General features: G+C 54.1%; 1 protein-coding gene across 2 annotated transcripts in view; it reads right to left on the bottom strand.

Annotated features, from left to right (window-relative positions):
- Positions 1-16,233, bottom strand: part of LOC142257955 (unconventional myosin-Ie-like) — an 87,673-nt gene that overhangs the window by 502 nt on the left and 70,938 nt on the right. Inside the window, exons 1-26 of one of the 2 annotated variants that reach the window (XM_075330282.1) lie at positions 15,164-15,337; positions 11,571-11,708; positions 10,878-10,967; positions 7,208-7,302; positions 6,576-6,663; positions 6,415-6,504; positions 4,359-4,490; positions 4,144-4,278; positions 3,937-4,069; positions 3,660-3,856; positions 3,383-3,463; positions 3,210-3,296; positions 3,035-3,121; positions 2,789-2,956; positions 2,630-2,715; positions 2,471-2,552; positions 2,213-2,319; positions 2,038-2,136; positions 1,826-1,970; positions 1,636-1,750; positions 1,395-1,564; positions 1,170-1,315; positions 952-1,098; positions 714-871; positions 570-635; positions 308-497 (exon numbers count right to left, since the gene is read on the bottom strand). In XM_075330282.1, the coding sequence (XP_075186397.1) occupies positions 308-497; positions 570-635; positions 714-871; positions 952-1,098; positions 1,170-1,315; positions 1,395-1,564; positions 1,636-1,750; positions 1,826-1,970; positions 2,038-2,136; positions 2,213-2,319; positions 2,471-2,552; positions 2,630-2,715; positions 2,789-2,956; positions 3,035-3,121; positions 3,210-3,296; positions 3,383-3,463; positions 3,660-3,856; positions 3,937-4,069; positions 4,144-4,278; positions 4,359-4,490; positions 6,415-6,504; positions 6,576-6,663; positions 7,208-7,302; positions 10,878-10,967; positions 11,571-11,708; positions 15,164-15,166 (3,035 nt within the window). In that variant the 5' untranslated portion in view covers positions 15,167-15,337. Of the gene's footprint in view, positions 1-307; positions 498-569; positions 636-713; positions 872-951; positions 1,099-1,169; positions 1,316-1,394; positions 1,565-1,635; positions 1,751-1,825; positions 1,971-2,037; positions 2,137-2,212; positions 2,320-2,470; positions 2,553-2,629; positions 2,716-2,788; positions 2,957-3,034; positions 3,122-3,209; positions 3,297-3,382; positions 3,464-3,659; positions 3,857-3,936; positions 4,070-4,143; positions 4,279-4,358; positions 4,491-6,414; positions 6,505-6,575; positions 6,664-7,207; positions 7,303-10,877; positions 10,968-11,570; positions 11,709-15,163; positions 15,338-16,233 lie in introns of those variants that run through there. The other variant, XM_075330283.1, reaches the window with a different exon arrangement.

Raw genomic sequence — 16,233 nt, 5'->3', positions numbered from 1 at the left:
TTGGGTTATATCTCATCGTTCTGGACCAGGAACTGTGATTTTCATTCCAGGCACAGCACCACTCTTGCTGTTAGGCCGGCGTCACACTTGCAATTGACTTGCGAAGTGCAATGTGAGAAAATGTCACATTGCACTTGAACCAATGTTAATCAATGAGGCAGCTCCGATGTGCATTTTTTTTCTCAATCCAAACTGGACTGAGGAAAAAAGAAAAGAAAAGAAAAAAAAAAAAAAAAAAAAAATCGCAGCATGCTGCAGTTTTTAGAGTTTCTTGTACAGGTCTCACGATTACGCCTACCAGTCTCACCCTGCCACTCCTTCCTCAGGGACATTCATGAAGCCCAAGTCCATGTTTGCGGGTGGGGCCTTGGCCCTCGGACTGGCCCCCTGTCTCGGCAGGCTTGGCTGGTCCATGCTGCTCTGTCGGGAGGTGAAGGACATTCGTTGTGTCAGCCTGGGCCGGGACTTCTTGTTGCCTCCGTTGGCAGTTGAGGCTCCTAGGAAGCAAACAGCAGTCATTGTACATTTCAGCCCTCTGCTGATTGGGCCCGTCTAAGTGTCACACTCACCGCACCCTGCAGCTCCACCGCGACCGTCCAGGTACTGGCTTTTTCGCTTGTCCTTCCGTGTCGGTTCTGCAGAGAAGCAGTGATGCGTCACCTCTCAATTACTCGCGGTGCCGTCCACTACCTAGGAATAGGGCGGTTACTTACTAGAATTTGCGGGTAATCCGGGTCCGATGCTCACCACCATTGCCTTTCCTGAGACCTTAAGGACAGCCATGTCGCCCATTCCTGGTTGAAACTGCAGCTGGCGAGAGCCCGCAGCCCCCCAGGGGGTCCACCCTTCTTTCTTCACCTTAAACTCCAGCCTAGAAGAGAAGATCATATCTTCAGGGACAAACATGAGAGCGCCAGAGAATCTGTCTCGTCCTCGCTGCCCCCCACTTACTGATTGCTAAAGTGCAGTGGCAGCTTCTTCTGCGTCCTCTCCTCATATCGTTTATACAGGAGGCTGAGGAACTCTGTCTTAAAGACGCTCTCCAGGACACTGTCATACTGCGCCTCGTGAATCACCAGAAAGTCATCCTGCAGCTGACTGTGGAGGGAGGAGCAGGATGACAACCGGACCGGAGCCCCCTTACCCACCCATAGTCCGTCTCTCAATACCTTAATGACACAGACTGGATGTCTTTCAGCTCCATCTTCCGCTTCAGCACCTCCTTGATTTGCCCCTTCTCCGGCCCTTGCTTCACTTTCTCTCGACCAATCAGATACAGGTATTTGGGGGTCAGTACCAGGTCTCGCTTCAGGATCTATATCACATCCCATCATTAGTGACTGGATAACGGCACTGGCTGAGACGTCCGCGCTCCTACAGGGAGACTTCCTTACCTTGAAACGGCGATCAAACTTCACTACTGTGTCTGCAAAATCAATCCTCTCTCTACGGCCCACAAACTGGCGCAGCTCCGGCCGGCCATCCATGCCGATATAATCCCCCACAAAGTTCCTGTTGATGCTGTTCCTGCGCCGCTGCTTCTTGTTCAGGACAATGGTGGAAGCTGGAGACAGGGTGTGGAAGTGACTGCAGGCAGCAGACAGCAATGTTTGCTCACACCACCCTACCACCTACCTTCCTCTCTCATGCGAATGTACTTGCGCACGGCCGTGTGCTTGCGCCAGGCTTTCTGAATCACGCGGGCAAAACAGTCGTATTTCCTCTCCCTCATTTCTTCCAACAAGAAGAGCTAAATTGGCAAGAAGACTGAGATGAGCTTTGTCACATATGAATGTACTAACGCAGTACCCCTCCCCCAACTCACAGATTCAGGGGCTTTGATGAACACTTTGGTCTTCCCCAGCTGGTATTGATCAGAGTCCATGTTGACGGACTGCAGCAGGTGGAGAACGCCTTTCTTCTCGTCTCCTCTCCATTCCGGCCACGTTTCCCGTGTTAATATGGCGTACCTACGAACACATCCGACATTACACCACCGAGTTCGGAGCAGGCGGCCCAAAATGTACTGCAACCTACCGGGTAAGAAACTTCTGAAAGGCTCTCCGATAGGCGTACCCCGCCCGCCGCACGCGGATGTTCTCCCGGAGGCCTAAATATTCCGCCTGATGCTTCACTCTGGACAGGGGGTGAACAGACTGTCAGGTCTCTCCTCCCCGGTGGACCCCATATTAACCCCCTTCTCTCCTGCTACCTGCTGTCCTCCCAGTCGCGCGGTTTCTTAGTCTCGTTGGGCTTGATGCAGCGAATGTAGTGGGGCGTGCATTTCATCAGTGTCTGCACCAAATCGTTGGCTTGTTTCTTAGGGGAAAAAGAAAGACCAAAGTCACAATCAGAAGAAATAAGTAGGATAGCGCGCTCGCCCTCCCCACAGAAACCTAAAGGCTCAGAGACCAAGAAACGGACCCCGTGTGAGATGCGTGGCCGTGGTATTAATGACAGCGAGGATCACCTTTATCTTGCTGCTGGCCGTGCTCGGACGTCCTTTCTTATCAGCATTGAGGTTTTCGGGGAAGCGATCTTTGATAAACGGTCTAAACGACACAAAACATGACAAGATTATGGACAGCGGGAGTCGCGAGGACAAGTGCGGCCGGCAATGGATACTCACATCTCACTGCTCTGCATCAGTTCAATCAGGTCGGGGAATAACACGTCTCTGTTCCGCTCACAGAATCCCTCTGCTGTGTAGGAAACCTGGTGGAGGACGGGCACAGGCATTAATCTACACCACCAGCACCTCATCCTCTCCGACTCCGTGGTTGCTCACCTTCCCTGCGTAGTGATGGATGATAAATCCTTTATTCCAGCTGTTAAAGTGCTGGTGGCTCCCGATAGCCGCCTGGAGCTTCTGCAACAGCGTCTGGTCCGCGCCCTCGCCCTTCGCATGCATCGTGGCACAGACATCGTCCAGGACGCTCATGATTCCCGGAGGACTCTGGGGGGCACAAGAGAACAGCATAGCCAGGCAGGTACCAGGAGGTCACATCCCACCGTCACCGCCCTCAGGACTCACCACTTTATTCTCGATCAGATCACACACGATCTTGTTGTTAAAATACTCAATCGCATTCCAGCGGATCCCCTCCTGTACGTACTCCTCCTGGAAAAGATGAGGGGTCAGCAAGATCCCAACAGGTGCACAGTGCAACTGGCCCCCCAAGCCACAGGCGCGGCCGCCCACCCCTCACCTGCTCCGCCTTCAGTGTCAGCTCAATGAAGATTTGCTGAAGTTTCTCATTCACAAAATTAATACAGAATTGTTCGAAGCCGTTTTTCTGAGGAAGAGCGAGAAAGAAAAATTCTTGTACCGGCAAACTAAAGCTGAAACATGGCCGCCCAACCACCCCGGCCAACCCCTTACCTGAAATATCTCAAATCCATAAATATCGAGAACCCCAATGTTATATTCCTCCGTGTCCTTCTGCATTGCTTTATTGACAGCCTGAAAGAGACGGGGCGGTATATAATCCACGTATAGTACAGTATATGATACATAGATCTATAGGACTGTGCAAAGGTTTTAGGCAGTTCTGGAAAAAATACACCCAAGTAAGAAGAGTAAGCTTCAATAATAGGAGGGGTGTAAATGTAAAGTGGCCACAGTGACCGGATGAGGGGTCATATTTCCGGGATCTTACCTCCACCAGGTAGTCGAAGAGCCGAGTGTACAGGGCTTTGGAAAGGGCGTCTCGTGTGAAACACGCCTGCTCAACGTTGAGTGTCACATCGATCACCTCAGATTTTCCTCCCCATTTACTATCCATTTTGCGACTGGTCAGCTTCTCCTTTAACCGAGACTGGTCGATGCCAAGAAGGAAGGAAGGAAAGGCCAGGACTGCAGGACAGAACGAGAAGAGTTAATGTCTGGAGCCCCCATCCATTCACCCCACAATTTCACCATACCCCTACACGCACAGTCCTCGCTCTCCACCGTGGCGTAGTTGCCGCTTTCTCGAAAACCGATGTTCCCCAGGTGCAGGATCCCAGCGACGATCTGCAGAACGGAGGCCTGAGCATCATGGGAGAGTCCAACCACGTCCATGGCCGCCTACGGTGGAAGGGTGGATGATGAGAATAGTGGGGCTGGTAGTGCCCCCCCCCCTGGTATCAGTCTCCACTCACCATGGTCTCTGTGAATTCCGTCTTGTCGCTGACGTCCTCCACTTTGTAGACTGTGGACTGGTTGAGATAGAAGTAATAATCGGGGGAGGTGACCCCCAGGTTCTCCCTGTCCTCAGCACTGGCCCCCTCCAACAGCTGCAGGCAAGCACAGGGGGTGTCAGCTGTACAACCAGCCCAGAAGGATGGACAGACGGACGGACGGCTGCCTCGCTCACCTGGTAGAAAATGTGGAAGCTCCTCTCCCCCGTATTCTGACTGACCACACGAGACTTCTCCAGCAGGAAGTTAGAGATCTTACCCCCGTCCGGCTCTCCCCCGCGGCTGAACTGGATCTCAAAGTACTTACCCTACGGAGAAGGAGAGAGAAGCTGTATGCTGCAGAGAATTGCACCACCAGAGGCCTGCAGAGCATCGCTCCTGTCAGATAGTGGTGTATATGCTAGAAAGCATTGCACCACCAGGGCCTGCAGAACATCAATCCTGCCAAATAGTGATCTAAGCTGCAGAATATTGCACCACCAGTGGCCTGCAGAGCATCACTCCTTGCAGAAACAGCGCTCTATGCTGCAGAGCATTGCTCCTGCCAGATAGTGATCTACACTCTCTGACAGAAGTTCTGTCACTTATCCATGTTATGTAAATAAAAGTTTATAACCTGACTTTAAATTCATCCATTGGTTTTATAAATTACTCTTTTGAAAGCTGAAACCCTCCCAAATTTGGTTTAGGTTATGAAAATAAACTTGCTGCAAAGCTGAAATATTGATCATTTAATGAACACAGAAAGGTCAGATTTTGGCAAGACAAAAGTTTTGTCGCCTTGTCATATAATGCACCCAATCCTAGTTTACATCCTCACCTGTGCTCACTAAATGATCGCTTAATTAGTGGGCGTGTATAAAAAGAAACCCAGCACCCCAGAGCTTCACTTAAACTGCAATTTGACCTCTGATAACATGCCAAAAATCCACCCTGCGACCAAAGCCTTGATTATCAAGAGGCTGAAGACCAGATCCACTGCAGAGGTGGCTGCACCTTTAATGTGTCTCAGCGTCAAGTACAAAGAATTAAAAAAAGATTTGAAGAGACTGGAGATGTTTTTGACCAGCCCAGGTCCGGCAGACCCTGCAAGACAACTGCTCAGGAGGAACGTTTGTTGGTTATAAAATCCAACAAACGTTGGATTAAAAAAATGTGTGGCATTTGCCAAGTCCCACAGCTGCTAAACAGATGGACGCTGGATAAGTGGCAGAAGGTGGATTACTCTGATGAATCTTCAGTTGAATTACACCACAGCCGCTGCAAATAGTGCAGGAGACCTACTGGAGCCCGTATGGATCCAGAAAACAGTTACGTTTGGAGGTGGAAAGATCATGGTCTGGGGTTACATTCAGTATGGGGGTGTGCAAAACATTTGCAAAGTGGAAGGCAATATCAATAGCCTAAAATATCAAGAAGCATTAGCTACCTCTTATATTCCCAATCATAAAAGGGGTCAGATTCTGCAGCAGGATGGTCTCCATATCATACATCCATCTCTACAACAAAGTTCCTCCTGGCAAAGAAGATCAAGGTGCTCAAGGACTGGCCAGCCCAGTCACCAGACATGAACATCATTGAGCATGTTTGGGGTAGGATGAAAGAGGAAGCTTGGAAGACAAAACCAAAGAGTCTAGATGAACTCTAGGAGGCGTGTAAGATGCATTCTCTGCTATTCCTGATGACTTCAACAATAAATTGTATGAATCATTGTTGACCCGCATGGATGCAGTCCTTCAAGTCCATGGAAGTCACACAAAATATTAAATATGGCTCTAATCGCACCACAACTTCATTTACCAATGTTATGCCACATATCTTTGTATTAGAAGGTAATTATTTATTTGAGTTTCACATTACTTTCTGTGGGCGACAAAACTTTTGTCTTGCCAAAATCTGACCTTTCTGTGTTCATTAAATGATCAATATTTCAGCTTTGCAGCAACTTTATTTTCATAACCTAAACCAAATTTGGGAGGGTTTCAGCTTTCAAAAGAGTAATTTATAAAACCAATGGATGAATTTAAAGTCTGGTTAGAAGCTTTTATTTACACAACATGGATAAGTGATAGAACTGTCAGGGAGTGTATGCTGCCGAGCATTACACCAGAGACCTGCAGAGCGTCGCTCCTCAACAGCCTGAAAGATTCACAGTGATATATGCAGGGGAGTATTACACCCTACTGATCTGCAGACCATTGCTCCTGGCAGATACGGTGGCTGTCTACTCACGAATCTGCTGGAGTTGTTGTTCCGGACGGTCTTGGCGTTCCCGAACGCTTCCAGTAATGGGTTTGACTTGAGAATAATGTCCTTCACGTGCTGTAAGATCAGTGAAGTCATGAGAAGCCCATCCCCCATATTTGATGGAGAGGACACGGGATTTCAGTTACCTGGACCTTTGGCCCTCCGCCGGACACTTTGGAGACATAGCCCATTATGTACTTGGCTGCAACAGTTTTCCCGGCTCCACTCTCCCCACTGCGGACAACACGAAACAGGAGCGTCACAGTGTTACAATGTCTCATGGTGCTGGTGGGGTACGGGGAGGATATGTTAGTGGTGATGACAGGGTTCAGGGGGGTGGTAATTGGGCTGACAGGGTACTGTGGGTGGTAATTGGGATGGTGGGGTGCGGGGGGGGGTCATAAGTGGTGCTGTTGGGTGGAAATGGTGCTAGTGGGGCAAGGGGGGGGGAGGTGTAAGTGGTGCTGGTGGGGTAACGGGGGGGTGTAAGTGGTGCTGGAGGGGCAGAGGGGGGGGAAAGGTGTAGGTGGTGCTGGTGGGGCAAGTGGGGGTGGGGCAAGGGCGGGGGGGTGTAAGTGGTGCTGGGGGGGGGAGGGGGGAAGGTGTAAGTGGTGCTGGTGGGGTAAGGGGGGGGGTGTAAGTGGTGCTGGTGGAGTAACGGGGGGTGTAAGTGGTGCTGGTGGGGTAAGGGGGGGTGTAAGTGGTGCTGGTGGGGTAAGGGGGGGGTGTAAGTGGTGCTGGTGGGGTAAGGGGGGGTGGGGGTAAGTGGTGTCCGCACCTGATGATCACGCACTGGTTCTCGCCATCGATCAGCATGTTCCGGTACATTGTGTCAGCCAGGGCATAGATGTGGGGGGGATTCTCATACTGAGCCTGTAGGGGGTGCAAACAATTCGTTACCCCAGGTGAACTAGTCACAGACATTACTGTATCGGATGCTGAGGCTTCGGACGTCGTGCACACAGCAGTCAGTATAGTGGCATATGCCCTACAAGAGTGAATGCTGGAGCGTTGTATCGAGGAGTGCGACCTGTGGGAGCGTCACCTTGTGTCAATGTTACAACCATGGGCACCTGATGGGTCGTACTCCGAACACACACCATGAGCGCGGCAGTGACTGGAGTAACATCCATCTCGCTATAGGTCTGATGCAGTACCAGATAATGGCCTCTGGGGGACAGCAGAGAGCACAAAAAAACTTACACAACTTTGGAAAGTTACACAGCTGTGTGTCACATGGTCATCAGCCAATCAGAGAGCAGCATCTAAGCCTGTACACAAAGGTGTGGTAGTCATGTGACTGACCACCCGTGTTCCCATACATCTCTGAGAGCAGAAGTCACACTGCAGCCCCAATACCAGTCTACAGTAACATCCGGCGGCGGAGGCCAGAGACAGACCCCTCCTACACTACACTACTCACCGCTCCAGAGACAGACCCCTCCTACACTACACTACTCACCGCTCCAGAGACAGACCCCTCCTACACTACACTACTCACCGCTCCAGAGACAGACCCCTCCTACACTACACTACTCACCGCTCCAGAGACAGACCCCTCCTACACTACACTACTCACCGCTCCAGAGACAGACCCCTCCTACACTACACTACTCACCGCTCCAGAGACAGACCCCTCCTACACTACACTACTCACCGCTCCAGAGACAGACCCCTCCTACACTACACTACTCACCGCTCCAGAGACAGACCCCTCCTACACTACACTACTCACCGCTCCAGAGACAGACCCCTCCTACACTACACTACTCACCGCTCCAGAGACAGACCCCTCCTACACTACACTACTCACCGCTCCAGAGACAGACCCCTCCTACACTACACTACTCACCGCTCCAGAGACAGACCCCTCCTACACTACACTACTCACCGCTCCAGAGACAGACCCCTCCTACACTACACTACTCACCGCTCCAGAGACAGACCCCTCCTACACTACACTACTCACCGCTCCAGAGACAGACCCCTCCTACACTACACTACTCACCGCTCCAGAGACAGACCCCTCCTACACTACACTACTCACCGCTCCAGAGACAGACCCCTCCTACACTACACTACTCACCGCTCCAGAGACAGACCCCTCCTACACTACACTACTCACCGCTCCAGAGACAGACCCCTCCTACACTACACTACTCACCGCTCCAGAGACAGACCCCTCCTACACTACACTACTCACCGCTCCAGAGACAGACCCCTCCTACACTACACTACTCACCGCTCCAGAGACAGACCCCTCCTACACTACACTACTCACCGCTCCAGAGACAGACCCCTCCTACACTACACTACTCACCGCTCCAGAGACAGACCCCTCCTACACTACACTACTCACCGCTCCAGAGACAGACCCCTCCTACACTACACTACTCACCGCTCCAGAGACAGACCCCTCCTACACTACACTACTCACCGCTCCAGAGACAGACCCCTCCTACACTACACTACTCACCGCTCCAGAGACAGACCCCTCCTACACTACACTACTCACCGCTCCAGAGACAGACCCCTCCTACACTACACTACTCACCGCTCCAGAGACAGACCCCTCCTACACTACACTACTCACCGCTCCAGAGACAGACCCCTCCTACACTACACTACTCACCGCTCCAGAGACAGACCCCTCCTACACTACACTACTCACCGCTCCAGAGACAGACCCCTCCTACACTACACTACTCACCGCTCCAGAGACAGACCCCTCCTACACTACACTACTCACCGCTCCAGAGACAGACCCCTCCTACACTACACTACTCACCGCTCCAGAGACAGACCCCTCCTACACTACACTACTCACCGCTCCAGAGACAGACCCCTCCTACACTACACTACTCACCGCTCCAGAGACAGACCCCTCCTACACTACACTACTCACCGCTCCAGAGACAGACCCCTCCTACACTACACTACTCACCGCTCCAGAGACAGACCCCTCCTACACTACACTACTCACCGCTCCAGAGACAGACCCCTCCTACACTACACTACTCACCGCTCCAGAGACAGACCCCTCCTACACTACACTACTCACCGCTCCAGAGACAGACCCCTCCTACACTACACTACTCACCGCTCCAGAGACAGACCCCTCCTACACTACACTACTCACCGCTCCAGAGACAGACCCCTCCTACACTACACTACTCACCGCTCCAGAGACAGACCCCTCCTACACTACACTACTCACCGCTCCAGAGACAGACCCCTCCTACACTACACTACTCACCGCTCCAGAGACAGACACCTCCTACACTACACTACTCACCGCTCCAGAGACAGACACCTCCTACACTACACTACTCACCGCTCCAGAGACAGACACCTCCTACACTACACTACTCACCGCTCCAGAGACAGACACCTCCTACACTACACTACTCACCGCTCCAGAGACAGACACCTCCTACACTACTCACCGCTCCAGAGACAGACACCTCCTACACTACTCACCGCTCCAGAGACAGACACCTCCTACACTACTCACCGCTCCAGAGACAGACACCTCCTACACTACTCACCGCTCCAGAGACAGACACCTCCTACACTACTCACCGCTCCAGAGACAGACACCTCCTACACTACTCACCGCTCCAGAGACAGACACCTCCTACACTACTCACCGCTCCAGAGACAGACACCTCCTACACTACACTACTCACCGCTCCAGAGACAGACACCTCCTACACTACACTACTCACCGCTCCAGAGACAGACACCTCCTACACTACACTACTCACCGCTCCAGAGACAGACACCTCCTACACTACACTACTCACCGCTCCAGAGACAGACACCTCCTACACTACACTACTCACCGCTCCAGAGACAGACACCTCCTACACTACACTACTCACCGCTCCAGAGACAGACACCTCCTACACTACACTACTCACCGCTCCAGAGACAGACACCTCCTACACTACACTACTCACCGCTCCAGAGACAGACACCTCCTACACTACACTACTCACCGCTCCAGAGACAGACACCTCCTACACTACTCACCGCTCCAGAGACAGACACCTCCTACACTACTCACCGCTCCAGAGACAGACACCTCCTACACTACACACCGCTCCAGAGACAGACACCTCCTACACTACACTACTCACCGCTCCAGAGACAGACACCTCCTACACTACTCACCGCTCCAGAGACAGACACCTCCTACACTACACACCGCTCCAGAGACAGACACCTCCTACACTACACACCGCTCCAGAGACAGACACCTCCTACACTACACACCGCTCCAGAGACAGACACCTCCTACACTACACACCGCTCCAGAGACAGACACCTCCTACACTACACACCGCTCCAGAGACAGACACCTCCTACACTACACACCGCTCCAGAGACAGACACCTCCTACACTACACACCGCTCCAGAGACAGACACCTCCTACCCTACTCACCGCTCCCTGGTACATCTCAATCTCCTTTTCTGTGAAATATGGCAGTTGCTTAAAAGGGTTAACAGAGATCAGCACCGGCCCAATGTAGGTCTGAAGGAGTTAAGAAAGCCGAAAACATGACCAAAAACAGACAAATGAAGTTAGAACCTAAACCCTCCTCTGTGTACGGTGGCACTCGCCCTCCGGTGTTATCCCCCCCTCCTCTGTGTACGGTGGCACTCGCCCTCCGGTGTTATCCCCCCCTCCTCTGTGTACGGTGACACTCGCCCTCCGGTGTTATCCCCCCCTCCTCTGTGTACGGTGACACTCGCCCTCCGGTGTTACCCCCCCTCCTCTGTGTACGGTGACACTCGCCCTCCGGTGTTATCCCCCCCTCCTCTGTGTACGGTGACACTCGCCCTCCGGTGTTATCCCCCCCTCCTCTGTGTACGGTGACACTCGCCCTCTGGTGTTATCCCCCCCTCCTCTGTGTACGGTGACACTCGCCCTCCGGTGTTATCCCCCCTCCTCTGTGTACGGTGACACTCGCCCTCCGGTGTTATCCCCCCCTCCTCTGTGTACGGTGACACTCGCCCTCCGGTGTTATCCCCCCCTCCTCTGTGTACGGTGACACTCGCCCTCCGGTGTTATCCCCCCCTTCCTCTGTGTACGGTGACACTCGCCCTCCGGTGATATTACAGTAGAGAAGGATACGAAAATGAAGTCATCCATGTAGCGTTTTTTGAGGTTCTCCACGATGGCTTCCTCTGTGATTTTGGACAGAAGAACCATATCGTCCACACCGCTCTGTCGCACATTTTGCGTCTGCCAGTGGTACCGCTCCTTGCTGCCCTGTAGGGGGTGACAAATAGTGAATATTATGGTTAGAAGACTGTATGGATCCGCTGACCAGACAATTATTGAGGGTGGAAAGTGAAAAAGAGGCGCATAACAGGAAAATAACTCTCATACACCCGCGTGACCGGGTCCACGCCGACACCTCCCATACACCCGCGTGACCGGGTCCACGCCGACACCTCCCATACACCCGCGTGACCGGGTCCACACCGACACCTCCCATACACCCGCGTGACCGGGTCCACGCCGACACCTCCCATACACCCGCGTGACCGGGTCCACACCGACACCTCCCATACACCCGCGTGACCGGGTCCACGCCGACACCTCCCATACACCCGCGTGAGCGGGTCCACGCAGACACCTCCCATACACCCGCGTGAGCGGGTCCGCGCAGACACCTCCCATACACCCGCGTGACCGGGTCCGCGCAGACACCTCCCATACACCCGCGTGACGGGTGCACGCTGACAAGTCATGTGCGATACAGAGGGGCAGGTTATACACGGGGCCACGTGTCATGTGTACAGTTATCTGCAGAGGAATGCAGGGCCGGCCTCACCCTCCCTGTGCAGTGCAGGTCTCAGCAGAGCATGTAGGGATAGAAGGGAGGCCAGGAATGTGCCTGAATGTGGGTGGAGCCTCAGGGTAACGGGCGGCGACATGCACTTTGACCGGGTGTCTCAGCACTAAGAGTGACGCTTGTCGTGGGACTGAGCGCAGCGGCTCCTCTGTGACAAATCATAAATACTGAGCCCCCCCGCACAGATCTGATTGTAAGAGGAGCCGCTTCAGCAGATTGATCACACCGCACGGGGGCACTACTACACCCAGCAGCTGCACCGCATCACACAGGAGAGGATCAGATACACGGCTCAGCAGACAGTATCACACAGGAGAGGATCAGATACACGGCTCAGCAGACAGTATCACACAGGAGAGGATCAGATACACGGCTCAGCAGACAGTATCACACAGGAGAGGATCAGATACACGGCTCAGCAGACAGTATCACACAGGAGAGGATTAGATACACGGCTCAGCAGGCAGTATCACACAGGAGAGGATCAGATACACGGCTCAGCAGGCAGTATCACACAGGAGAGGATCAGATACACGGCTCAGCAGACAGTATCACACAGGAGAGGATCAGATACACGGCTCAGCAGACAGTATCACACAGGAGAGGATCAGATACACGGCTCAGCAGACAGTATCACACAGGAGAGGATCAGATACACGGCTCAGCAGACAGTATGACACAGGAGAGGATTAGATACACGGCTCAGCAGACAGTATCACAGGAGAGGATTAGATACACGGCTCAGCAGGCAGTATCACACAGGAGGGGATTAGATACACGGCTCAGCAGGCAGTATCACACAGGAGAGGATTAGATACACGGCTCAGCAGGCAGTATCACACAGGAGAGGATTAGATACACGGCTCAACAGGCAGTATCACACAGGAGAGGATTAGATACACGGCTCAGCAGGCAGTATCACACAGGAGAGGATTAGATACACGGCTCAGCAGGCAGTATCACACAGGAGAGGATTAGATACACGGCTCAGCAGGCAGTATCACACAGGAGAGGATTAGATACACGGCTCAGCAGGCAGTATCACACAGGAGAGGATTAGATACACGGCTCAGCAGGCAGTATCACACAGGAGAGGATTAGATACACGGCTCAGCAGGCAGTATCACACAGGAGAGGATTAGATACACGGCTCAGCAGACAGTATCACACAGGAGAGGATTAGATACACGGCTCAGCAGACAGTATCACACAGGAGAGGATTAGATACCGGCCACAATATAGAGGTTCTTATTGGTTTCTGTATGAAGTGTTCTCTTCCTGCACCTCAGGCCGTTCCTCCCGGGCGGAGCCGGTCGGTCGGTCGGGAGGGGGGGGGGGTTTGGGGGAGAAGAGGCAATGAGTCTGTCAGCCCCTGTGGATGCCCCCAATACCTGGAGGAAGCGACTGAGGATGGAATGTCGCAGACCTGGTCCGTCCACATAAATAGCAAGATCACAGCCAGGAGACGGAAGATTATGGGGGTTTCTGAAGTTTCCACCGCTCAGACAATCCCTCCTCAATCACATTGTTTGCCCCATTAAAATAACAATGGTTCTGTTCCAGCGCTCATCATCCTTAGGTCCCATGATGCCTGCGCCCAGCAGCGCTGTCTTCCCTCTCCATCATCTGACGTATCGAGCATCAGTGAAAGCTTAGTGGTAGCCGCAGCCCTGAGGAGTAGAGGGAAGGCAGCGCTGATGGGGGCCGGGATCATGGGACCTAACATGGGGTGAGCCCGGGAGAGCGAGTGCCGAAACCGCTGGAACAGCACCAGAGTATAGCCAGTGTTATTTTATAGGAACGAGAAGTTGTCCGAGTAACGGAAAATCCCTTTAATTTAAAACCTACAGCCAGCAGACTAACCTCCCCCACCCACCATAGACATCGCCGTACGCCAGACCCCCTCCCCATCGTACACATCGCCGTACGCCGGGCCCCCTCCCCATCGTACACATCGCCGTACGCCGGGCCCCCTCCCCATCGCCGTACGCCGGGCCCCCTCCCCATCGTACACATCGCCGTACGCCGGGCCCCCTCCCCATCGTACACATCGCCGTACGCCGGGCCCCCTCCCCATCGTACACATCGCCGTACGCCGGGCCCCCTCCCCATCGTACACATCGCCGTACGCCGGGCCCCCTCCCCATCGTACACATCGCCGTACGCCGGGCCCCCTCCCCATCGTACACATCGCCGTACGCCGGGCCCCCTCCCCATCGTACACATCGCCGTACGCCGGGCCCCCTCCCCATCGTACACATCGCCGTACGCCGGGCCCCCTCCCCATCGTACACATCGCCGTACGCCGGACCCCCTCCCCATCGTACACATCGCCGTACGCCGGACCCCCTCCCCATCGTACACATCGCCGTACGCCGGACCCCCTCCCCATCGTACACATCGCCGTACGCCGGACCCCCTCCCCATCGTACACATCGCCGTACGCCGGACCCCCTCCCCATCGTACACATCGCCGTACGCCGGACCCCCTCCCCATCGTACACATCGCCGTACGCCGGACCCCCTCCCCATCGTACACATCGCCGTACGCCGGACCCCCTCCCCATCGTACACATCGCCGTACGCCGGACCCCCTCCCCATCGTACACATCGCCGTACGCCGGACCACCTCCCCAGCGTACACATCGCCGTACGCCGGACCCCCCTCCCCATCGTACACATCGCCGTACGCCGGACCCCTCCCCATCGTACACATCGCCGTACGCCGGACCCCCTCCCCATCGTACACATCGCTATACGCCAGACCCCCCCCGGAACTCCCATCCTGGCATAGTAATGAGATCAGTGCAATACACAAGGGCACTACATGCCCCAGCATGGCTTATGGCCATCCAGTAGCTCTCACCATGGTGGTGTCAGGACGGCCTCTTCTTCAGGGTTCGTACCACCTCATTCCGCTACTCCTCGGTGTGTGTGGGGAGGGGGTCTCCGGTGCTCTCCTGGGGGTCTCCGGCGGTCTCTTCCGGCGCTCTCCCGGTTACATGGGCGGTGTCAGGTAAAGGTGAGCTCTGCATGGGGCGTGGCCGCGGCAGTGACACCTGCTGGAGAGGAGCGGCACTGCAGGGACGGAGCTGGGGAAAAGGGGGTATTTGTCACATACGCACCAGCAGGGGGCGCCGTTACAGCGGCTCTATATTGATCCCCGGAGGCGGCACTCTGACGTCCCCTGACAGTGATCCCCGCCATTCTCCGAGCCGGTATTACTGTGACAGCCGGTACGGACAATGTGAGTCCCCGGCATTCAGCTGCACCACTGTCTGTTAGCAGCGCGGGCACGTGACCTCACTACGAGACTGATATGACTCCTGCGCCTCAGAGGCGGAAACTGTGCAAAGTGCTCCAATACAGCGTTATAGGGAGGAATTATGTGAGGAAGAGAAAAGTGTGTGAGGGGACAGTATGAGGAGAGAAGGGAGTGTGAGGGGACAGTATGAGGAGAGAAGGGAGTGTGAGGGGACAGTATGAGGGGAGGTGGGAGTGTGAGGCGACAGTATGAGGGGAGAAGGGAGTGTGAGGGGACAGTATGAGGAGAGAAGGGAGTGTGAGGGGAGGTGGGAGTGTGAGGGGACAGTATGAGGAGAGAAGGGAGTGTGAGGGCACAGTATGAGGAGAGAAGGGAGTGTGAGGGCACAGTATGAGGAGAGAAGGGAGTGTGAGGGGACAGTATGAGGAGAGAAGGGAGTGTGAGGGGACAGTATGAGGAGAGAAGGGAGTGTGAGGGGACAGTATGAGGAGAGAAGGGAGTGTGAGGGGACAGTATGAGGAGAGAAGGGAGTGTGAGGGGACAGTATGAGGAGAGAAGGGAGTGTGAGGGGACAGTATGAGGGGAGGTGGGAGTGTGAGGGGACAGTATAATGAGAGAAGGGAGTGTGAGGGGACAGTATGAGGGGAGGTAGGAGTGTGAGGAGAGAAGGG

Source organism: Anomaloglossus baeobatrachus, chromosome 12 (assembly GCF_048569485.1).
Source record: "Anomaloglossus baeobatrachus isolate aAnoBae1 chromosome 12, aAnoBae1.hap1, whole genome shotgun sequence".
NCBI classification, from domain to species: domain Eukaryota; kingdom Metazoa; phylum Chordata; class Amphibia; order Anura; family Aromobatidae; genus Anomaloglossus; species Anomaloglossus baeobatrachus.
Note: the sequence above shows the minus strand (reverse complement) of the source record. Positions and strands in the feature narration are given on the sequence as shown.